Raw genomic sequence first — 24,601 nt, forward strand, 5'->3', positions numbered from 1 at the left:
AAATCCTAGAAATTTTAATTTTAATACATTTACTTGTAGTAATATGAATTTTATTTTGTAATATCAATCATACATGCATAATGAAGTACATATCCGAATACTGAGTGAGAGTGGACAAAGAACATAGAACAATACATTAATCCCTTACGCAGGACCTACATACTAAGTCAGATACAACAAAAATACAGAAACACAGATTAACAATAGGTACACATATATTTTAAAGTACAATTTTATGGATATTAATCCACTTGTTTGCCTTCATCGCGATTACGCTTGAACGAGACGGAATGGATGAGTAGTGGTGGCAGATTGCCGCGCAGCATTTGGAGGCGCTTGCTCTTCTCCTTTTCCGGGCGACGCAGCTCGTTGTTGGAGGAACCGGGCGACGTGGAAGACGTGGCCGATGGTGTCATGGATGCCAAGGAACTGCCAGGCAATACTTCGGAGCTCTGGGTCATGAGCATGGCAGAGCGACGGAAGTAGCGTGGCATCGAGTAATCATCCTGTGTGGCCCTTGCCGCATTTGCCGTCTGAATGGAGTACAGGCTCTGCGACACGCGGTACTTCTCGATGGTCGGTGTGTCCTCGTAGTTCTTGGGCAGATTACTGAACGATATGAAGGGAACCTCCGGTGTCATGCTTATCTGGCTGCTGTTCACAGTGCCGCTGATGGAGAATATATCCGTTTCACTGGCCGCCGATCTCACGTGCATGTGCGGCACACTCTTGGCCGAGCGCAGGATACGCTTCGGTGTGGTGGCCAGGCCACTGGGATTGGCCAACAGATGGGGATGTCGATCAATGAGGCGGGGTCGCAGTACAACCTCCTCTAGGGAATCCTCCTCGTCTTCCTTTTCGTCTTCCTTCTCCTCCTCGGCAATGGCCTCGAACTTTTTGGGGGACAAGGTCTGACTTCCCTCGGGCGAGCACTCTGCCGAGGATGGGGCCAAAGTGAATGTAATTCGTTTCTCGGGTGATGTCTTTGAATCTGTAGCATCGCCTGGAAAATATGGGATATATATAACATATAACATTACTATGAATCGTAACTAAAGATTATCAGTTGACGTATCGTAACAGATAGTACTAATAAAAGGTTGGCAAACAAGATAAAGAGCCCTAGAGTTCATGACAGATATGACAGATACGAAGAGATAATAAACAACACCCTGGGGAAACCAACCACTCTGGAAAAAACGAGGAGACTCTTAGGAAATTTCCCTGTTTCTATATCTTAAAGAATCATAACCTCTATCAACAGGAAATACCCGTATGACAATCCTAGATTCTCAAATGCTGGTTGACCGCACGTAATCTTTATCTATCAAGAAAATAATGTCATCATGCTGATTCAGTAAACATTTACGATACAAAGATTGTTCTATAATTTATAGCAAAACAGTGCGTAACAAAATTATAAAGTCTAAATTGTAGAAAACCTATACAAATTCATTGCATTCTTCGATTTTTCTATCATAACAAAATAGCATTATTTAATTTATTAGAAAACATTTTATATCTGCCTTAAGGCACTGAAACGCACTGTACATACATACATAGGTATTGTAAAATGGTATTGCTCAGAGGCCCACAGCAGAACCCTCGTTTGAGGGCACGTCCATTGGAAAGACTTTGGTTCCGACGGCCAACGTCAGAACCATAAAAATATATACTACATATTATACGAGTATATCTTGTGACGCCTTTGCGGCAATGCCAGTGAGCGAAAGGCAATAAAATATGGGCTATAACTGTTTTTGCTCAGTGTATAAAAAGTCCATTCACCATTCAGCACAAAAGCCGCAACAAAAAACGTGATGAATAGTTAAACGTCGTTAAGATTGGAATATCATGAGTACATACATATATGTGTACATATAATCTATAAATACAACAAAACCTTGGGAGAAAACAATATTCTAGGGCAACTTTTACGATGTGTGGGATGACAGTTCCTCTGAAATGCACACAATGTAAAATTAAGCTACAAAAGGTTCCATTGTTCTTCAATTTTCAAAAGGTCTTAAAGAAAACCTACCTATAAGAAACATGATACCAAAACCCTTTGAAATTTGATAATTTCTTTGCCCTTAGGGTTTTTATCAGCTCAGATCTAGAATGAATCGATCGTTAACAAAACTGAAAAACTGATTACAAGGTCTTCCACTCTCTTATCTCACATTTTATTCAGCCAAAAACTCTCTCTGAACGGTGGCCACGAAAAAGCTGCTACCACCACTCCTACATACTGTTTATTTGCTGTTAACATTTTTATATATGGGATTCCGATAAGGGAATCAAAATCGGGAATTTGACTAATTGGCTGATTCGTTCGATTCGATTCGGTTTGGGTATGGGAGAGAGTGTTGGTAGGGTGGCGTGTGGAGTGTACTCTCATGCCATAATGATTTCTCAATTTGCATAAAATATGATAAATCGCTGGCGGACCCTGCCCGCCCATAAAAATGATCTCCAATTGCAGCTGCCGGATTGCGGGTTTTATCTTTTCCAGATGTGATAACTAATGGCTGACGTACACCACGTTTGAATGGCTACCAGAACCCCATCCCATACAAAATGTTAATCCAACTCCAGATGGGAAACCGGTATCTTCGTCAGTGCGAAATAATTTTGTTAATTAAATTTTGGTCCCAGTTTCCAGATTACATTCGTTTCTTCCGCATTTGAGGCTTCAAAAGGTGTGGAAAACTTTTGGGCGATGAGAATAAGGTTAATGGAAGAGAAACGTACGGACGAGTACCTTTGAGCTGACTCCAAGTTTGGAGAAGAATTTCACACAATTCTTTTGTTAAAATCTGATTTCATTGGTTACTTCATAAAACTTTTCCTATACCTCTTCGCAAAAGTTTAACTAGTCCCTCTATTTCGACATGATTTGTTAACAATTCCTCACTTAAATCTCTTCTAATCTTCTCTTCTCAACTCCGCTCTCAATTTTCATCATTTATATTCCACATCGAATAGGAATTCCACATCATTAGGAAGAACACCCTCTCAACGCTACTGAAGTGTGTTGTTTAATCCGATCTCAGGCAATTAGCTGCTGCTGCTGAGTAATGCCAATGCTTAGCAAACAATTTCATTGTTCAAAGTGCATAAATGATATCGCACTTTAGCCATAAGATTCCAGAGAAAATGACTCAAAGTAAAGTCAGCAAAATGGATTTTAAGTGTGTTCCAAATCACAAAGCTGACAAAATTAATGGATAAAGCTGGGATTAGCAGCCTTAAAGTGGGTAAAAAACTTTTCAAAATGTTTTTATTTTTGAATTTAAATTAGAAAGAACACTCAAAGTGAGGTCTAGCTGCTCGAGCAAAATCGTAGGATCTTTCAACCAATCAAAACGTTTTTGTCGAGGCACATCGAGGGCCTGTTCACCCAAGAAGAATATCGCTTTTAAAATCTCGAAGATTAAAGAGTTGCGGAAGGAGGAGAGGAACGGAAAGTCCAATGAATACAGCCTTTTTTTCCAATCCAAGAGTTGCAGTGGATTTTGTAGAGATAGAAGTATGTATACATATCTTTAGCTTGATTTGATGAAATCATCGCCAGAGAGATAGTAGTCTTTAGAATAATCTTTTTCCTAGATGATTCTTCAATAAATAATATTCATATTTGATGCCTCCAAGTTCAATATATGATATAAGCTATATTTCTAGCTCTGTTAGAATCATTATCAATAGGTGTTCCTTCAGTTCCTTATATATGAATCCAGAAAATGGTTATTTCTTTTAGTTTTTTTGTGATAAGTAAAAATTGTTTTACTCGGGGTCTTATTTTAGGACTACACTTTTACAAGGTCCATCAATTAAGACTTATTTAGGATATAGTTATTGTAAACGTAAAGTATGGAAACTTAGAGCTCTAGATAATACTAAAATGCCAGCAATAGAAAATGCTTTGTCGAATATATCGTTGTGTCTATGTTCTGTTGCTATCGCGCAACACTTAGAACTAATTAGTTAATAATATTAAGTCACATTTGTGTGTGTTCCGAAAGTTTATCATTCTTTGGCACAAATACTGCGAATATACACCCACCCCAGGCGGTGCCCCCTCAATTTAGATAGAACTTAACCTTCGGCACACCGCTGGACACAATGCTGCTGCTTCGTGTGCTCTTGCCACTCTTGCTACCATTTCCACCACCCAGGAGCGGTGTATGGGCACTACCATGTCCATCATTACCTTCCAGGCGACGCAACAAGCGATCCTGATCGCTGACTCGCGGCGTCGTTGGCATCTCCCGATTGGGCGAATGGATTCCGGCCAAATATGTCTTTGTGCTAATGCGATTTAACTTTGTGGGCTGATGGTCTTGGAAGATCTGCGAATTGGCAAATACCGCCAATATCTCGGGACCCAGTGTGGGTACATTTATTTGCGTCTCGCGACGATAGTCCTCCTCATGCATCTTGGCACTAAACGGGCGCAATCAGAACGAGACAAACAGAGAGAGAGAGAGAGAAAGAAAGATTGGTGTGTAAATTAATAATTCAAATTATAAGCCAATCGCTAATCGGATGCCTCTCTGCAAACAATGTGCTAAATATGATCTTTGGATCGTTTTTGTGGGAGATCAAAATTTGATCTATCAATTAGTACCTCATTAGACTCAGGCCCAGACCGGAGCTGTTTTGCCGCATTTGCGGCTGATCGCAAATCGGTTGTTGTGGCACAGTCAAGGAATTATTATTGTCTGTAGTTGCTGGCTGTATGCGTCCAATGATCTGGCCATTCTTTTGAGCGGCCAAATAGTCCTCGTCGTCTTCGGGATTGTAATTGGCTGCAAAAACAAGTGGGAAAAAAGAAGGAAAATTCGTGAGCAATTTTAATACATCTCAGATTCAAAGAAGAGGCCCACTTTGACGGTTTGAGGCTTAAAATACCCCTAATGACCCGGTTACTGGTTACTTTATATATTTTTTTTAGTAATTGTTCCTATGTACCTTTTAAAGTTGTAAACATTTTTTAGCTAAATTTTAAAATTCAGTTTGTTGGATTATACTCAGAAAGAAACCTGCTATAAATATTATATACTAGCGGTCCATAAAATTCATCAAGATTTAATTGTAGATCTGTAGATATAGATTCAGAATTTATATAAAACTGATTTTTTTAGACAACAAAATTTAAATTACTCATTTTTACAAAAATCCTGCATTTATCTTTAAAAGTACTCTCTCTCTCTAGCATTATATAATATTCATGGAAATTCGAACTCCACCTGCATCTACATCTACAAATCACTGAAGGCCCAACTGAATATTTGAAAAAATTCCATAATATCATTTTACTGCATTTTGTTGTTGTTTCGTCATTTTTGTTGTTGTCCGCACAATCTAAATCTGAAATGCCAAACACGTTAAAACGCGCAAATATCGTCGCATGGCGCATGGCGCATGGTGCGTTTCAAGATCTACTTTTGAATGTGAATGTGAGTGTACGCTTTGAGTGTACTCACTCACTCACTCACTCACTTACGTACCCTCCCCCTGTGCTCCTCACCTGTGAGTGCTCCCCGGCTCCGTCAAAACCGTCAAATCTGATCAAATAATAGCCATAGTTTTCGAGTGACTTACCAATCGATTCATCGTAGCAAAAGCGCTCCTCAAAGCAGTTCCAGTAGAAATCTTCCCAACAGCTACGGGGCGGGGAGCGGGGGAAAAAACGCAATTTCAAATGTTAGTAAAAAATAATTTACTGTCGACGGAAAACAGCGGCTAAAAAAAAAAAGTTCACTTACTTTTGACAGCAGCGGCACATTTTGTCGTCTTTTAATATGCTTTTTTAATTTAATTTTATTATATCTCCGATTGTCTCTTGTTTCCTTCTTCTTTTTTGTTTGTTTTGTTTGTTGGTGTCAAAAAGAATGGGAGCAGGTTGATTTGTCAAATGTTTTGATTAATTTGTTGCTTCTGTTAAAAGGGGGGGAAATCAATTACATCCAGATTTCGGCTGGACTGGAATGTGCGCTCGCTTCAGTTTCAGAAAAACTCTGTGACGCCGCAGAGCGTGGAGCCGTGTCGTGTGTGTGGAGCTTTTGGGGTTTTATCGGCAAATGAAGTGTTAGCGCAATATCTCGCAATTGCGGCTCTCTCTCTCTCTCTCAAAGGGGGCTTTCTCTGGCGTCCTCTCTTATTGACTCTGAACAGGTGTGTACGTGTGCGAGAGCGGACGCGAGCGCGAGCGCGTGTGTGATAAAAGCGAGGTGCCTGATAGGCTACCGTTCATCAATGTGTATACTTTTAAGGTGAGGGCCTACCGCTCTCTTCGATTTGGCTTAAATATGAATTTTCCCCCAAGCAGGTATAGAATGTGACGATGGGGTATACAAGGAAAATAAATCTTCAAAAGAGAATACCCTGGCAATGCCCAACCTTATCTTAAGACGCCTTGCGCACGCTCACCGACCGAATGGACTGCATTAACTCATCCAACGACAAGCATCAGACAACAGAGAGCAAGGCAACAGATGAGAGTTTGATTGAAAGAAGAGCGTGACGGGGAGTTGGACTGAGCGAAGAGAGTGGATCGTGAGCGTAAAGGTGCGATCGGCGAGAGTGGGCCACAGCGGATAGAGCGGAAGAGAGGGGGCTGTGAGGCAACCAACGCTTGGAGAGAGCCAATCGATCGCGCATGATAGATTACTGTCAATTGCAAAAGTGGCGAGAGAGCACGGATTTCCCGCTCTCTTGCTCGCGCTGTAACTCCCTCTCGCCTCTTTCTGTGTGCACTGTGGGACAGGTGACTTGAAAATATTTTCCCTGATTTAATTTCAAGAAAACATTTGTGGCAATACTTTATGACATTTCCGCTATCTTGAATTGATTTGTGTTGTTTCACTTTTATCTTTTTGATTAACAAATGCAAAAAGTTGATTTTTTTTTTATTTCATGGCATTCTTTTAAAGATTATGGGAGTTTTTCTATAGAAATTTGATTGATTTAAAGTTGTTATCTCTTAAAAAAAAAAATTAATTTTAAAGTTGATTTTAAAATGCGTTTTGCAAATAAAAAACTGGACAATTTCTATCATAATTTCTTTTGCTTATTTCCTAGCTCTTCAAATAATACTTATTTATAATGCACTAGTCACTCAAGATCTTCAATATTCTGGAATTTGTCTTAATAATTTGATAATAATCCCTTTCCATCTATAATATATACTTTAAGTGGTATATTTTCTTTGACTCATTCTCATGTCATGTGTCCCACTGTAACCTGTTGCTGGATTGTGACACCTGTCGCCCAGCCGTTTTTCTCAATGTGTGTCTCTGAGCGATGAGACTGGTTGTTGCTGTTCCTGTAATTGAAACTTATTTTTTAAACCATGCTCCATGCACCATGCACACTCTGGCACGAATACACACTCGTACTCCCATGGAGATAACTACCTGGGTTTACTTAACGCTTTTTGAACGATAAGCGGGTCTGCAAATTGAGGCCATATCATTCCCGCCCCACCCGAGGAAGTTGGTAAGAGGGAGGAGGGCAATGGCAAGGGAAGGGCTTTCAGCTTAAGCATACTTTTAGGCATTGGTTGAAAGATCTTAAGTTTCTGATTACAGATAGCATTTTTGCTGTATTTTATGGGAAATAATCAAGCAACACGTTTCTTATCGGCATTATAGGCTTTGTAGAACTCTTATCGAAAGGTTGCTAATTGATTTTTAATGATTGAAAATTGATAAAAGGCAATAACAATAATAACAAAGAGGTTAAGAAAACTGAATTTCATTAAAAAAAAACACCAGAAATTCTTTATTCTTTCTTTAGAAGACATCTCTTTGGTGGGGTTTATCTATCAAGGTTCATACTTGGAACGTAATCTCTTGAGTGCAGATAAAGCTAATTCTTGGTGTTATTTTCATTTAATTTTTGAAGGTGTGAAATGAATAACAAAAGCAAATATGTACCCACTGTAAGAGCAAGAGATCTTTCAGCGCCTAAATTCGACAAACGAAACAAAAAAGCTCTGTTATAAAGTTCAAAGATCACAGCGAATCATGTGAGCACTGCGACAAATCGATCAATTGATTGTCTGCATGACTTTGCAGAGAGCTTTCGACGACAGTTTTGAATTGAAAAGCGACTCAACAGCACACTCATTGATCTCACATGTGATTGAGGTGGTATAGCGGTAGGGTACCCAAGCGAAGGAATCAAAGGGGATTGAATTGAATGTCAATTGAGTTTCACTGAAATGAATAGCATTCATGTTATTTGTGACTGTTTTCCGTTGTTACAGGTAATGCAATTTGTTGATGTTTACACGTTTTGTGCGTGAAGCTTATTTCAAACTGATTCGAGGTGTTATATAAGCCACGGCGAGGGCAGATTGACCGTTTATGTGGAGGCCCAAGTGCCTAGATTTAATTTGAATTTATTTAGATGCAGAGTAGCTCAAAATCAATCTCAATTTGTAATTCCTTCCACCCTTTATAAAGAATATTCATATATGTATATAGATCTAAGATCTAAGAGATCTATAAGTAAGCGCAACCATCAGTAAAGTTAAAATTTATAATTATTTCTTGGAATATTTCTAGCGATATTTCTAATCAGAATATAGTTCTTAGAAGCAAGTAGAAGAAGAAGAATTTGAGTCTTTTGTACCCTTAAAGTTTAGGAGTGCCTCGCAAAAGCTTAGTTATAGCTTCAAACAACATAAAGGGCCAAAGAATTCCAGCTTCTGCGACTGTCAAGAATACTTAAAACCGGTTTTCAATTGCTATGGATATTGCATAGTTTTTTTTCTGCTAATGCCATTATTTAGACCTGTTTTCATTCAGTGGGGATTCACTTACATATTCTCAGAAAATGTGTGCTTCAACCAATGCATCATAATGTGAATCTGTTCTAAAAACACAAACCAATTGGGAGTTGAAAATCCCGCTTGACATAAATTGTGATTGCCATGAATCAAGTCAATCAACTTTTAGCTGCAGTCAGCTGGAACACATACATATAATACTCGTAATTACTACCCCATATAGCAGTTTGCTTTGTCAGATCCACCTTTATTTAGAAAACCCCAAACTTAAACAGAACTCGCCAGAAATGAATCAGCGAAAAGTTTGCCAAGTACACTAACCTGTCATATTACTTTGGCAATTTGCTACGCTCTCTTTTGGCTCTTGAACTGGCCCATAAACGGCTTCTACTCTGCTCAATACAAATCGCATGCCACACACAGGTAACAGGGATTTTTGCTAGCAAATAACTTCCGCTCGAAAGTACAAAAACAATATTAAAATCGGCGAACAATAGCATTCGGATTTCAGTGTATAATTTCGAGTCACTCAAGCGAGGCATGCAATGCGGTTAATTCTTGTATAAACAAAAAAATTCAAAATACGAGTAATAATAAAACAGGGAACGAGCACAAAAGCTATTCCGAAATTCCAAATCAAATTTGTGTGCGATATCTAAAACGATCTTTGGCTTTTTTTCGGATAATAAATTTTCAAAGGTTGGGCCTTAAAATAAATTCCGAAATTTTCATTGGATAAATCATATAAAATATATGATTTTATGGGTACAAAAGCGCTTAAGATATAAAAGTAGCCAAACTCCATTTTATGCCCTTTTTAGACCGCCTATTGTTAATAACTATCCTAATTAATAGAGCTATCAAAAACCCATATTCTGCTGTGGAAAATCACTGGAAAAATTCCATTTTCTTTCCCTCAAACTATTATATATCAAGTAATTAATTTGGATTCATGATCATTCATTCTGTAAGCTCATCTCTGATGCAGTTCTAATAGAATTTCCAGTTAATATCTTATGGCTTTCGCTTTAATAATTGTTTATATGCCCGTCAGCCGCCTTCAGAAACCTCCCTCCATCATATACTCCCTCTATATAGTATAATTTTATGGCAACAAAACAAGTTTTGTGGCTGTAGAGAGTATAAACAATAAACGGCACAAATGAACATTATCTAGAATCTCCCACTGGAAAATCACCAAAAAGTAAAAAGGTAGACAAAAAAAAACCATAGAATAAACTCACTCTCGTGAGTGTCAAGAGGGAGAAACATCTATTGTATATCTACGTGATAGTAATTATTTAATATTCCATTTTATAGTGGGTTTTCGCTAAGTAGTTATTCAAATTGAGTTCCCACTAGAAAAACTTTTGCTGCGGGGCTTGGAGGGAGATCAAGATCTTCGTTCAAAGATAAATCAAAAAATGATGTGCCTTTCGAAGTGATCTATTAGGTAGGGATAACTTTCAGCTGCTAGTTAGAGTCCTTTATGTTATCCTTTCCTACATGTCGAACCTCTTGCAGCAGTGCCCCTCGGTCGGTTTGAAATTCTGCCATTTCTGTTCTTTACCTTCCAAACACTTCTAAAGAAGTAAAGATGCTTAAGATCTTCCCATCTTTATTCCTCTTACAATATTTGCTTTCGATTCCCCATGGGTGGCGACGATTCCTCGCTCGATTGCTTATTTATTTATTGATTTAAACGTCTGTAAGTGTAAATACCAATAGCCCGGCAAATGAAATCGTTCACACGCCACTGGCAATTCAATATTTGCCTCTGTAACTGGCTTCAGAATTTTCAGGTCAGTGCAGACGTCGGGGCAGAGTGGTAGGAGAGAAGGTGTCATTAACCGCTGGCCAGTTTTGGCTCCCCCGGTTCATGGTAATACTGAAGCCAACAGACGGCAAAGTGGCGTGCAATGGCCTCGTTTTTGTTTAACTTTAGGCCTGTGACAGGCATCAGGCATCAAGCGACATCAGACATCGCGTTTCGAGTGACTTGCATTTCGATCGAGTTTGAGTTGCATTTGCAATCGAGTTTCATTTCATGCCACGCAATGCCCGTATGGCCCCCCGTCTGCCAGCAGCGGACTTTGTGCAACTGCAGATTCTCGTTCTCGTATATTTCTTTTCGAACAAACATACAGAAATTTATCATATTTGGAGAACACGCGCTGCGCTCTCTTGTTGATGTTTTGAATTAGTATCTCAAGCGTAATGGAGCTTGCAAATGTTTTCGATTCGTGCCCGACAATTTGTTAACATTTCAGACGCCATTCGAATCGCCAGAAAAGCAAACAGAAATCATATATGTACATACATATATCTATTAATCAATTTTGGAAATGGGGTTCCGATTTAATTGAAAGGAAAATTTTTACTTTCATAAATGACACAAAAATTAAGAGGTTTTGAAAAATTTATCCGGAAAATGTATTCTAAAAATAAACGGAGAGCGAAGTCTCTTTTAAGTTTTGGGGAATACCTCAATCTGGAGATGGAAAATAGAGTAGTTCCAGAATAACATCTAAGGAATACTTTTAGTTGACAAAAACATCTTTTGGGGTCAAATAGAGTATGATCTTTGAGAGAAAATCAATCCAGAATATAGTACTATAGATCCCTTCTCACGTAGTACTTAAAGCAACCGTTTTGTAGGGTTAGGAATGGGATGAACGTAAGATGAATTCAATTTCTACAAATACTTCAATGCCTCCTCGCTCGCTGTGTCTGTTTCTCTCGCTCTCACCTTGCTGATTCTACAAACCATACCGTAATCAATTAACTTGAGTACTTGACGGGGGTACCCCCTCAAACCCTGAGGTCCCTGCATTTCCAATGTTCTACAGAGATAATGCCAACGATTACACCCGATAAAGGTCTCTCTAAATTGGTTTACCTTGAAAACTAAATGTATTTACAGTGTTAAACGGAAAAGATTATTACATGGATCTGTAGAATCCGTTCCCATGAAATTAATTACATTCCCTTTGTGTACGTTTTTTATGCTTTATGAATGAATCGTAGACAATCCTCTCGGATGCACCTTAATGGGTTTTAATTTTTCTCATCGTGAATGCTCTTTTTTCCAGTTCCGCGTTCGTGTTCATCTCTGGGGCGGCGAGTATTCTTAGGTGAGTGACTCATGTGAATCATTCATTCAATGCACGTCGCATTTGAGGAGATGCTTCCTTGAAAAAAAAAACATTGTATGCACATTCTCTCTCTCATTGAAATCTTTTTTGTTTGTCAACTCATTTACTTCAATTTTGTATCAGTAATCACTTGATTGTTCCATGGCTAAGGCTCTAAAGATACCTACGTAGGAGTGCTACGTACGGCAACAGGTGAGCGATTGCAAGTCGTCGGACACATGTCACAGCCCCCTATCCTCTCATGAAATGTCGTCTGACGAACTTCATTTTGGGAGCTTACTACGTATTAGGTATGGGTATTTTTCGGTCTATTCGATAACAGATAAGATACGGGGTGAAAGGAAGAGTTTTTTGGAACCATTTAATCGCTGGGATCAACAAAACATACTACGTAATCAATCAATTTTTGTTAAAAGAGCAGGGGGAAAACTATTAGCGATACTCAGATGTCAGTGAACTTGAATTTGATAGTGGTTACACGTGGTATTTGTACATTTAAGGTTTTACAATCTTCTAGAACTACCTACTGTTCTCAAGAGAAACTTCCAATAAAATACAATCCCATTTGAGATAAATAGATTATTGAAACAACATTTCTTATCTGTACTTCTATCTATCCTAAAGAGTTCAAATTGACAGTCTCTTGTCTGCGATCTTATCAAGAAATAATCTATACTGGTTTCTAAGCAGAATGCATAAATAATTTATTGAATCAGCGGACTCCTGAGTAATTTCCAAGAACTTTAATTCGATGAGTCAATGATTATGGTATGGGGGCTGGCAACAAACGACTATCCTATCTCTAGAAATGGTTTATTTTGTTCATCTCAAAACCAGTTGAAGTGTTAAATTGCCCGTAAACTTATTTGAAAATTCGCATCTTTCATAATTGTTTATTTATTAGCAGCATTTTTATGACCAAGAGACACATGACAAGGCAAGACAAATCAAAGCGAATCAAAAATCCGCAATTCAGTGAACGATTTTCAAATGAAATGAAACTTCGCATTTCATTTGTAATCAACACACGCCACACTGAAGAAAAAAAATCCGTTCTGATAGATCCATAAATAAATAATTCCTATACAAAAATTTTAATAATTTATGATTGATTTCATATGGGTCTTGAGAAACGTCTGAATTTTATTTCATTTAATGACATTTGATATGCCAATTTCTCTAAGTGTACGATACGTAATTGTTTCTCGGAATTTGAGAAAATCCAGGAGAAAATCCAAAACCGGAACAAACCATAGAAGAGAAGAATCTCATTTAAAGAGAGCCTTTTGAAGAAAGCCACTCTTTACACACTTGTTACAGGACAGAGATGGACAGCAAGAAAATGAGGCAACAAAGGCCAGAAGGACAGGGTGAGGGTGGTACATCAACCGCCAGAAGGAGAGGGGGGAGGTGCATTAACCGCCAGAGACAAAAAGAGAGATCGCGGTGAGAGCAGTGCAATAAACTGCAACATAAATTCTTATGCTAAATAATTGCTTACAAAGAAAGATACAGAGATGTAGTGAGGGGGGCAGATCACAGAGAGAACAAGGGGGGGTACAAAACACTCGTTTTGTCTGCTGTTGTTGTTATTCTTGGAATATCACGAGGGCTCTTGCCACCTCAGGGTCAACAACGTGTTGCACAGTGTATTCGCACTCCGTTTTGGGTTTGATTTTGTTGCTCCGTACATGTGTGTGTTCGTGTGTGCACATGTGTTGGGGTAATTCAAGTGCGTTTTCAATTACAGGTTCTTAAAAAACGTTTTTGTAGTGGTTTTTTTTTTTTAAATAAACTTTTGTTGTGCTCGTATTTGTATGTTTTATTCACTCTCACAAGGCATTCACTTTACTTTTTTTCACGTTTCTCCTTCGAGACTCCTTTCACACACTTGTTTTTTGGCGATTATACAACTTTCAATCACGTCCCTTTGCAAGTACTTTCTTTTTTGAGGTTTTTTTATGCTCAGGACTTGGGTAACTATTTATACTTTTTGTGTTAGTTGATGATTTATGCATTCCCAGGGCACAAAATAAAATTAAAACATGATCGCGTCGCACGTCGCGCAATTAATAACAAAACAAAAAGCTTTCCGATTGAAGCCAGCTCGAGCACCCGACACGTCTGTCCGGTTCAACAATCGCCGTTGGAATCAGCAGCGACCGAAGCGACCATAACTTCGGCACTACCTCCACCAAAGAGAGGAGTATTGGGGAGCATAGAATGCGAGCATTAAAAGCTTTGGGAAGTTGCCGAAGCACGGCATGGGTCTTGTTGATTAGAGATCTGACCTAGGGTCAGACCTATCCGCTGGCATTTGTCTAAAATTTAGATTTATGAGCTGTTGTGACCATGATATTGAAATTAAATCACACATTTACCCTTACCCCAGCCAAAACATTAGTATTCTGCAAGCGGAAGGAACTTCGCTGCTTTATGACACACCGCCGATATCTCATGATATATTTATTCACTTCCGTTTTTCCGCGCATTAGATTTAAACACATTTATTCACAATTTTTCGTGTTTATTTGTATTCGCATAACTTAAAATTTTTGCCGCTTTAATTTCAGTGCTGAAAAAGGCAAAACCATCGATCGCACAATCGATACGATTGTTTACGACAGTCGATACATCGTTTATGAAAAACGTAGTATTTTGAATTAAAAAAGCGAAGTTATTTCTCAGCGGATAAACCGCTGCCAAAATGAAAATAAAAAAATCAGTGGACAAATTATTATTCAAATTGTATAACAAACCCCAACACTCAATCCCCAATGGATTATTGAAATTATTTTTTTGTAATAAAATACAACAGTATTAAACATAATGATCATATGAATAATAATGCAACGCCAGCAATATTATGTACATTATAGTAGCAACTAAGAAAAAATACACATTTTACTGTCTGTCAATTAGATTTCCTTAGTTCCTTGAATAGCTGGTCGAAAAAATAGTGAATTTCATAAGCTAGCGGATAATGATCGTTAGGTTATGACCAATAAATGCGGAAAAATTATACTTTTTTTTAAGTAATATAATCATATTCAGCTGACAAATGCCTGTTTTTAAATCAGCTAGACACATACCCGAATCTTTCTTCTCATCGGTTACAGCGTAGTGATCACAGCTTACATTGTGGGAAGCTTTGCCCCAGTTCTCCTCTTCAGAGGGTGTCATAATGTCGATGGACTTACGGCTAAGCTCGTATTTAATACTGCCGGATAGCATACACAAATCCAATGGATTTCTAGAATTCTATAATCCAGCCATATTGGTCATAACATAACATCCGCCGCTGGTCCGTCGAAAGGTCATTTTCAAATTTTCGATATTCGTGCAGTGTCTCCCCAAAATGCCGATCGTCATCCAGTACGCCCTCGTAGCTAACCACATGCTCGCCAGCAATCTGCAGCAGTTTTTCCAGATGCTCGTGAGAGATGTGTCAATATGTTTGTAACGATAAATATACATGTTTGTGGAAGCAAAGCTTAGCTGGTTTAATATGTCCAGATAATCCATTACGACTATCCAGAAATCCTCGTTTAAATCGAGAACGAGTAAGAGACGTTCTCACTTTTATGTCCTCTGCATTCCGTGCGTCGTCTTAGGCAGAGGCTTTCCTCCATGAACCTTTTCTTTCTGTTTTCCGTGAGTTCAATCATTTCATTACTTTACTTGTTGTATGTTGGCGAGCCTCACAGTACCTATGTCCATATACAGAAATACTTTGGTTTTATCACGCATTATGTTCTAGGACTTCTAAGCATATCAGTGCATTCCGGAATGTATACGTCTCCCTGGAAAGGGATTTGTTAGTTACATATGCATTGATGCCACTCAAGTGAACCTCCGATGGGTGCAGGATTGATTTGACAACGCCAACTGACTGGTTCTCAGAAAACCTGAACAACTTGGTGACGGGTTGATGTTGATCAAGGCGCATTGGCACTTCACTCTCGGTTCCGAATGAATCCTGAGATTGGTTTTGGTTTAGTTTTCTTTTGTAGTAGCACAATTTGTTGGAAGCGCTTACGAATACTCATGATGTTGTGGGAAATTTCAGGATATTCGCACGCTCAATCTATACTTTTCCAAATAGTCCGATGCTCCTATTAAATTGAAAACACAAATTTGTATTTGTTCAATTCAAAGGCGATCTCAGCTGGTGGTGGCAGCACACCGATTGCCTGTGGACAAAAAGACCGATAGTGATAAAACTGTTTTTATTTCTATCGTTTTAATATCTGTACTGCTTTCAAAAGTATTTCAATTGAAGTTTATAACTTCAGCTTGACAGTTTATTTCCTAAAATGAATATAAATACGTAAATATCCTACAAGTTTTATAATATAAAAAAAGCATAAACACGTTTACAACTCACAACAGCTATCGTTGCAGCTGCTAATGCACATATCGATCACTTAGCTAGGGGTGATTTAATACATCGATACCGAATTCAGCCATCACTACGTACGACCTATTTTCAGAACAGGCGAAAAAAAAAACGCTATATTTTTTTGCGAAAAACAACGAAGATTGCGACAGCATTCGTTTTTAGCAGTCACGGACAAATTTGTTGCAATTCGCGGACATTGCAGCAGATACAGATACATTTTCCAGTGTAAACCAATGTGCGCAAAATGAAAGTAACAATCAAGTCATGGACGGGAGTTGCAACTTGGCGTTGGATAGCGAATGATGAGAACTGCGGTATTTGTCGCATGTCCTTCGAGAGCACTTGCCCAGAGTGTGCGCTGCCCGGTGACGATTGCCCCCTGGTGTGGGGTGTCTGCTCCCATTGTTTCCACATGCATTGCATTGTCAAGTGGCTCAACTTGCAACCATTGAACAAACAGTGTCCCATGTGCCGCCAAAGTTGGAAATTCAATATACACTAAACAAGGAATCGGAAGCGAAAACGAGTGGAGTAGCAGAAACGAGAAGCAAGTGCAAAGCTATAGCAAAATACCAAGACGAAGAAGAGTTAACTTACTCGAAAACCCAACCAAATGATGGACAACAGCGATCCTCAACAGCATCCACAGCATTCGCTGAGTGGTCTGCCTCCACTGCCAAAAAGTCTGAGCTCTGCCGCCGCTGCCGCTGCCGTAGCCACCGCCTCACTTCAACAGCACACATCCCATACCGCCTCGCCATCGGCGAGTGTGGTCACCCTGACCGCCGCCGCCGGGGACCTCTATTTGGGTCCCTCCACATCAGCGGCAGCAGCCAGGAATCGCAGCTACAACGGTCATCATAGTCAGCGTCATGGGAGCCTCTCCTCTACCCAGGAGTCGCTCAGCGATCGGGAGTCTGTGCACAGTCGCGCCTCCTCCACACACAGTGCTGGTCCGGGTGTGGCATCCGGAAGTCAACAGCACACGCCCACCAACAGCTCTAGCAGCACTGGAGCCTCATCATCGACGATCGACAACCAGTTGGCCATACTCCGCCGTGAAATGTACGGCCTGCGGCAGTTGGATTTGTCGCTGCTTTCGCAGTTATGGGCCTTGAACGAATCGATACAGGGATTTCGGGTGTTTCTGCAGGAGCAGGATGCCATGTCGCCACCGTCGCGATCGCGGACACCCTCCGATGCCAACTCATTGTCCTCGGACGAGGATGACGGCTCCTATGCGCCCGTGGTGGGCCCGAAGCTGATAGACGCGCCGGTGCCCAGGACCATGGCCTCGCCGGCGGCTAGTGGGGGGCTGCCCACCAAACTGGCAACGGGTTCGACAACTTCCCATGCGTCAACCAGCTCGACATCGGGGACCTCTGGCTCCTCGTCGGCTGCCTCATCGATGGGCAAGCATCAGCAGCTTCAACAGACGCCCCACTATCATCAAAGGCCAGCACCACCACCCGCACCACCTGCACAGCACAAGGCGCATCCTCAGCTGCCGCGTATCCTGCAGCAGCGCATGAGGCAGGCACCGCCACCGCCTCCACCGACAAGGGCCAAAGGCAGCGGCGGCGGGGGGGCGAGCAGCAGTAGCAGCAATCACAGCATTAGCAGCGTCACCCAACATCATTCCCATCCACATCCACATGCCCATCCTCATCCAAATGCCCATCACTCGCGGCCTGTATGACAAAACCCGTTCTTGGACTAAACTGAGTCCAAGAACAACACAAAAGGCAGATGAATACCTTTCGCAAAAAGGTCAATTAGACGGGGAAATATCTTCAAGAGTCAATTCAAAATTTAAAAAAAAAAAACTCGATGAAAAACTCACACACATCTCAAACAAAGCTTGCCATTGCTCCTCCTCCTCCATTTCGTTTTTGATATTTTAGCAAAACGAAAGCAAAAAAAAAACCCAGAAAAAGAATCAAACACACAACAAATAAAAATGTTTACAAATGAAGCGCGAGAACTTTTCAAACGTTTAATATTTAATTATAACAAAAAAAAAAAAGATAAAAATAAACAGAAATTGTATTCAATAATAATCTCTAAGTAGTAAAGGATAAGATCCTTAATATACATCTATGTATTACTTGATTTGTATAAACCTAAAAGTAACGCTTGAGAAACGCATGCAAAGAAAAACAAAGAAATTCCGCATCGAATTCATAGAACTAGAACTGCTATTTATTTGTGTTTTGTTAAAATGCATTCAAAATACTATCCAAAAAAAGAAAAACTAAAAAACAAATTGTTCCAATTCACTTAGCACTAACCAAAACTAAACTCTTGGCCTAAATATACATATATAGACACGCGCGTGGATATTTATCTATGATATAATTTGATAGCCCCTTGTTAAGTCTTAACGATTATATATATAGTATATATTGCATCTGTATCTCAAAACAAAACAAAAGAAAAACCTAGCTGATCTTACTGTTAATCTAATAATCCTATCATTAAAACTCCCAAAAACATCTAAGGCATTTATATGTAAAGCTCAAATATTGGAGCAATCCACCCGAGCATTTATACCGTGCGTTACGCGAACATAAAGGCAGTTCCAGTTTTTTTTTTAGATAAACCCTATCATATCACCTATTCAACCATCAAATACTTGAAATATTCAAAAAGTCGACTGATTTTGAAAAATTGAATTGTTAGAGTATTTCTCTTGCAATTTTCGTGAACTTTTAACTGCCTTTTAGTCGAGAAACGCACTGTATACAACTATTATATACATAAATAAAATTTACCATATAAAAGGGAAAGCGGAGAATACCATGGGGTATTTCCTATTACATATGCAAAAAAAAAACTCGGGACACTTACTTATATATTACCTAATCGAACAAATTTCCAATATTTATTGTTAGTTCTTAGCTGCTATGTTTTAACTAAACAAAAAACTCTACTAAAAATTGGTAAACTATTTGGAAATCGGATCCACACACATAACTTTTATTCGAATCACATTTTCTTTATTTTGTATTCATTATACAATTTTAAAAGAGACTAAAAATCAAAAATCAAACAAAAAAATAACTAAGGTAAACATCGGTAATACTCATAAAATACACACTGCAGCACAAAACATGAAATTCAAACATTGAGCTACATTTTTGAATAGCTTTGCTTATAGGGTATATATAGGATACATCGAGCAAGAGACTTTGGTGTAAGGTATACATCTGCTAAGAAATAAATATCCGAGAACAACACATATTCTTAAGGCATTTAAAACAAAAGTTTTTAATAGAATTTGAGTATTATTTATTTAAATTTAAAGAATCATCTTCAAAAGAAATCATTCGTAACCTCGTGAAGATCAGATGTAATTCCCAAAGCCTTATTTAAGCTAATATCCCTTTCAAATAGGACCTAATTCTTTTAAGACAACATTCTTTAGATGGAAAGCTCTAATAAAGCCTAGTCCCACTCGATGTATCACTTATAAGCCAAGCTATTCAAAGGTTTTCCTCATCCAACATACCACTTTGAGATGAACTTTTGAAAGCTTACATACATAAGTGCTGTGTACAAAAAGGCAAGCATAATATCGAAAATTTACACTGAAATACGAAACAAATATACAATTTTGTGTGCGATTGTTCAATTGTAAAAGGTTTTTAATTGCAAAATGAGATGACACAAACATAATTTATATAAAACTTTTTTTGTTTTCTGAATGTAGCAAGAGATGGATAGGATGGGTAGAGGATGATGATAATGATATCGTTATAAAGTGTATTATGTAATGGAAAATTGATTAGTAATGGAAACGAAAGAACGCGATACGAACGAATCGATACAATAAATATCAATTTAAATATCAATTGGAGTCATGTAATTAATTACAAAGTTAAGTTTTGTCAAGTCTAATGGTTCTTAAGTGCTAAACTGTCCACAGCAGTCGGTTGGGATCTCTGCAACAATTATAAAACATTATACACCAATCAAAAAGGAACTTTAAATACTTACTGTTCGTCTCGCCCCAGCCCAAGGGTACGCCCAGTCGACTGTTCTCCTGCTTGAGCCACTGATAAAGCGGATCAAAGTATTCCAAGAGGGCGGATGTGTCCATTTCCGTTTCGCCTGTAAACTCCTGCAAGACCTCCTTCCAGTGGCGGCTGCTGCCGTGCGACAGGAATTTGCTCAATGCACGACCCGCCTCCTTGCTGCCAAATATGTCGCAATTGTCCAGGGTGCGCCGACTGTCGTTGGGGGCATACTGGCCGGCCAGGCTGCAGAGGGCCTTGTGAAACTGGAACTGAAATATGTGGGCGGCAAAGTAGCGCAGATATTCGACATCCGCATCGATGTGATACTTGGCCGGCGGATCAAAGTCCTTGTCTGTGCGCGACACGGGCGGCTCGACGCCACCGTATTCGGATCTCATTTGCCAGAAGCCGCAGTTCCATTGCGGCTCCTCGATTTCGTTACGGAAGACGGCATATCGATATTTATCCATGGTATAGCCAAAGGGCAGGAACACAATCTTCGAGAGGGCTTGCTTAAACAGCTCATTGATGCGACTCTTCTCGTCCAGCCGGCCATTGTCGGTCAGGCCAATGCTTTTCAAATGCTTCGCCGACATCACTGACAGCGCGATGACATCGCCCACAGCCTCGTGAAAGCCGGGATTGGGAGCTCCTCTGAAGACAGCCGGCTGCTGTTCGTACTGCAGGTAGTATTGAATGTGTCCCAGTTCATGGTGGACCACAAAGAAGTAGTGCATGTCCACCTCAGTGCACATTTTGATTCTCACATCGCTGTCTTGATAAAAGTCCCAGGCGGAGGCGTGACAAACTACTTGACGATCATCGGGTCGGGTAATCAAACTCAGGTTCCAGAAGCTCGGCGGCAATGCCCGCATGCCCAGACTCTGAAAGAACTGGTCGCCCAACTCGAATAGCTTCTGGACCGTGTAGTTCTGTTGCACCATTTCGGCCTTGACATCCACAAAGGGTTTCTCCGGATAGGGTGTGAAGAGATCAATCACTTCGTTCCACGACTGAGCCCACATGTTGCCCAGCAGATGCATGGGTATGTTACCCTCCGCGGGGACCACATCTTCGCCATAATGCTGGCGCAGTCGGTATCTGACATAGCCGTGGATCTGCCTGTAGAAGGGAAGCAGTTGCTTGAAACTAGCATCCAGTTGTCTCTCAAAGTCGGCATCCTCATAGAACTGCACCCAGTAATCGGCATACGAACGATGATCTATATAAATAGAATATATTTCACCCATTAGAGAGGCCAGACAGGAGGTTATCGCGCCGAACACTCACCATTTAGATGGGCCGCCTTGCGGGTGAGTCGCACGTACTCGGCAAAGTTATCTTTCTGTGAGGTGCCAGCCTTGTCGTACCACTCGCGCCAATACCAGGCCAACTCTGCTGGATCGCGGCTATTCGAGAGACGCTCCTGAATGTGCGGCTCCAGCGTCAGCGAGCAGTCGCTGCGGTTCGTATAGGAGCACACATTGGTTGTGGCATAATTCGACTGCATCGAGCTGATGGCGTTCTGCAGGGCCAGATAATCCTCAGTATTGAGGGCAGATGCTCCCATCTTGGACAGGTGGAGTGCCTGCCTGCGTATGTCTGCATCCTCGGACAGATGGTAGTCGGAGGATTTGATTTTCTGGGCCAGCTGTTTATTTTGTACAGCGTTACGTGCATAGACAGCAATCATAGCCTGGCGATTGTCATCGGTCACATTGGTGTTGTAGGTGTAGCTAGCCAGGTATTCCTCGTGGTAGCGCTGGCGCAGCAATTCATTTTCACGCTCAAAGAAACGACGGGCATCCAAGGTGGAGGCTGAACATGAATTGTCCGTGGCCAAACCGTCAGGCAGCTGAGACGCGAATACAATTGTTGTGATATGGTAGGCAATGAGTATTCTATGGAGTCCTTTAACTTACCCGCGCCAGAAAGACCAGCAGAAGGGACAAAACCCAAATAACTTGTATTTTTTCCATCGTAATTCAATGCCCACTGCTTCTTTTGGCGGGAATCCACTGTATACTGCTTTTCTTGGCGCAAATACTTTTCTCAGGTGGCGGGCCGCCACTGCTTTCCTGACGAGCGTTAACTTTTCGCAGCTATTCTTGTCAGCAGTCCACTGTAGACTGCAAATAAACTGTTTGTCTACTGCTTTGTGGCCGCCATTCCCAGCTCAAATAGAGGCTCTGTCTTATCAATTGAGGCCTGCTACTTTGCACTTTGAATTTATTATACAAATAATTATTTATGCTTACCTAACAAAGAGAATAATTCCAGAGATTACTGAGTGTTTCTGCCTCCAGCGGCAGGGAACATTTAAATATTTCCGGCTGCCGGGGACTGCTTTTATGACTGTATCAATGCACTAGAACACACACATACACATACACAGACTCACACTCATGCATGCAGCACATGCTAATTCGATGTCGATATTCTTTAAAAACGAAATGCATTCAGTTACACATTCATTCACAATCTGCCTTAAGGTGCGCGTGAGCCGGAATATTACACCTGCCGCCAATCTGGCTTCGTTATTTGTTGCTCTTTTTGTTGCCGGCACATTATCCAGTGCTTGTGCTGAATTGCCGCCAGGTGCTCTGCTTTCAACGAAGGTATCGGGTTAACTGTAAACTGGCGTGAAACCAAGAGCAATTTTATACATACATACATACGTACATATTTAAGCTTGTCTTTTATTTTTAAATACCAACAATAAGTAAACAAAAGAGGGAAAATTGTACACTTCAATCAGGAACCAAATATACGCAACATAGACATATTCCTTGAAATTAGTAAATAGGAAAAGTAGCGTCCACACTGCCTGTCCAAGCATGCAGCCCACCAACCAGATCCCGGATGGAATGTGCGGGAAATCGATTTTTAATATGCTGAGCAGCGATTTGGGAATCGTTGCCACGCCTACAGAGCAGTACTATGGGTAATTCCTTGTCCTCCAGCTGCTTGGCGAAACGTTTTAGGTAGCTGTCGTCTAGGATTTCACTCAGTGGCACATTGATGGATCTGGGCAGCTGACAAATCTCGAATTCTGCCGGAGGCCGTACATCGAGCAGCAGATGTGGCTGCGACTGTAGCTTCTGATGGTATTCCTTTACCTCCAGTCGCTGATCCGGCTCTAGTAGGTCCAGGGGATTGTCTTTGTCAGTGGCATGCATTCCGCAGAACATCTCGTAGTCGATTAGTTCCGTGATTAGGGGCTGAGCAGAGCACACGTGACAGTTGGGTCGTTTGGTGCGTATCCGGATATTGCGGAACATAAAGCTGCTGCCATCGAAGATGAGCAGACGTCCGGACATCACATCGCCCAAGCCGATTATCACCTTAATGGCCTCCAGGGCCTGCATGGCTCCAATGATTCCTGTCACGGCGCCTAGAACGCCTCCATCACCACAGTTGGTGACTGCTTCGGGTGGCGGAGGCACCGGATAGATGCACCGGTAGCAAGGTCCCTGCCCATAGCCATACACGGTCAGCTGTCCATCCATCTTGAGCGCGCTCCCAGACACCAGAGGCTTGCGGAGCATCACACAGGCGTCGTTCAGCAGGTAACGGGTAGCCACATTGTCACTGCAGTCCAGGACCACGTCATAGGGTCGTATAATGTGCATGGCATTCATGCTGTTGATCAGACGCGAGTGGCAGCGGATCTGACAGTGCGAATTAAGTTCCAGCAGAGCAATCCTTGCAGACTCAGCCTTGGACATGCCGCAGCGGTGCTCCGAGTGCAGGATCTGACGATGCAGATTGCTGCGCTCCACCTCATCGTAGTCGATGAGGCCTAGGTGTCCGCAACCGGCTGCCACCAGGTACTGGGCGGCCGGACAACCCAATCCTCCCATACCCACAATCAGCACGGAGCTGTTTTTCAGCTTCAACTGGCCTTGGACTCCAAAGTCCTGGAGAATCAACTGTCTGCTATATCGGGCTATGTCGTCGTTGGTGAGTTTGGTCTGAGGTGTGGGCATGTCATTGGACGACTCTTCCGCTTCATCACTGTCCTCGCCGGCGGCTATGGCCGCCTCCAACTCGCGAAGACATTGCTCCTTCCTGTTGAGGTTGGCCCGCAGATCAGCAATATCTCGCTTCAGCTTGACCCTCTCGCTTTCCAGTGCCTCGGAGTCGATCATTAATAAAAGCAAAAATATATTTACAAAGTGCGAAAATTAAAGATTTCTCCCATCAGCTGATGCTCGATAGGTTA

General features: G+C 40.9%; 5 protein-coding genes and 1 long non-coding RNA gene across 9 annotated transcripts; 2 read left to right on the plus strand and 4 right to left on the minus strand.

Moving 5' to 3' along the window:
* Positions 1 to 33: 33 nt before the first annotated feature.
* LOC6593984 lies at positions 34 to 14,074 on the minus strand. 4 transcript variants are annotated; one of them, XM_026987990.1, is made up of 6 exons: positions 13,946 to 14,074; positions 5,772 to 5,943; positions 5,608 to 5,669; positions 4,631 to 4,811; positions 4,214 to 4,446; positions 34 to 1,003 (listed from the first exon to the last, which is right to left on the minus strand). In XM_026987990.1, exons 2-6 carry the CDS (start codon positions 5,789 to 5,791, stop codon positions 243 to 245), a joined length of 1,257 nt encoding a protein of 418 aa, XP_026843791.1. In that variant the 5' UTR covers positions 5,792 to 5,943; positions 13,946 to 14,074; the 3' UTR covers positions 34 to 242. The 4 variants fall into 4 exon arrangements, with proteins under 4 accessions (XP_026843791.1, XP_026843792.1, XP_026843790.1 ...); XM_026987991.1 differs by lacking the exon at positions 13,946 to 14,074 and adding an exon at positions 13,808 to 13,910; XM_026987989.1 differs by lacking the exon at positions 13,946 to 14,074 and adding an exon at positions 13,457 to 13,561.
* A 781-nt stretch (positions 14,075 to 14,855) lies between these two features.
* Positions 14,856 to 16,101, minus strand: LOC113565575. The gene is made up of 3 exons (XR_003408687.1): positions 15,995 to 16,101; positions 15,809 to 15,934; positions 14,856 to 15,758 (listed from the first exon to the last, which is right to left on the minus strand). It is a non-coding gene; the product is annotated as an uncharacterized LOC113565575 (long non-coding RNA).
* A 266-nt stretch (positions 16,102 to 16,367) lies between these two features.
* LOC113565574 (anaphase-promoting complex subunit 11) lies at positions 16,368 to 16,869 on the plus strand. The gene has a single exon (XM_026987992.1). It carries the CDS (start codon positions 16,602 to 16,604, stop codon positions 16,857 to 16,859), a length of 258 nt encoding a protein of 85 aa, XP_026843793.1. The 5' UTR covers positions 16,368 to 16,601; the 3' UTR covers positions 16,860 to 16,869.
* A 93-nt stretch (positions 16,870 to 16,962) lies between these two features.
* On the plus strand, positions 16,963 to 18,271 carry LOC6593983 (flocculation protein FLO11). Its single transcript, XM_002018989.2, has one exon. It carries the CDS (start codon positions 16,971 to 16,973, stop codon positions 18,054 to 18,056), a length of 1,086 nt encoding a protein of 361 aa, XP_002019025.1. The 5' UTR covers positions 16,963 to 16,970; the 3' UTR covers positions 18,057 to 18,271.
* Positions 18,272 to 19,986: 1,715 nt separating this feature from the next.
* Positions 19,987 to 22,561, minus strand: LOC6593982 (angiotensin-converting enzyme-related protein). Its single transcript, XM_002018988.2, has 4 exons — positions 22,299 to 22,561; positions 21,667 to 22,231; positions 20,357 to 21,598; positions 19,987 to 20,301 (listed from the first exon to the last, which is right to left on the minus strand). Exons 1-4 carry the CDS (start codon positions 22,353 to 22,355, stop codon positions 20,264 to 20,266), a joined length of 1,902 nt encoding a protein of 633 aa, XP_002019024.1. The 5' UTR covers positions 22,356 to 22,561; the 3' UTR covers positions 19,987 to 20,263.
* Positions 22,562 to 23,055: 494 nt separating this feature from the next.
* Positions 23,056 to 24,565, minus strand: LOC6593981 (adenylyltransferase and sulfurtransferase MOCS3). Its single transcript, XM_002018987.2, has one exon. It carries the CDS (start codon positions 24,525 to 24,527, stop codon positions 23,172 to 23,174), a length of 1,356 nt encoding a protein of 451 aa, XP_002019023.1. The 5' UTR covers positions 24,528 to 24,565; the 3' UTR covers positions 23,056 to 23,171.
* Positions 24,566 to 24,601: the final 36 nt, after the last annotated feature.

The sequence above is a fragment of the Drosophila persimilis genome, unplaced genomic scaffold, assembly GCF_003286085.1.
Source record: "Drosophila persimilis strain 14011-0111.01,24,50 unplaced genomic scaffold, DperRS2 tig00000124-arrow-pilon, whole genome shotgun sequence".
Lineage (NCBI taxonomy): Eukaryota > Metazoa > Arthropoda > Insecta > Diptera > Drosophilidae > Drosophila > Drosophila persimilis.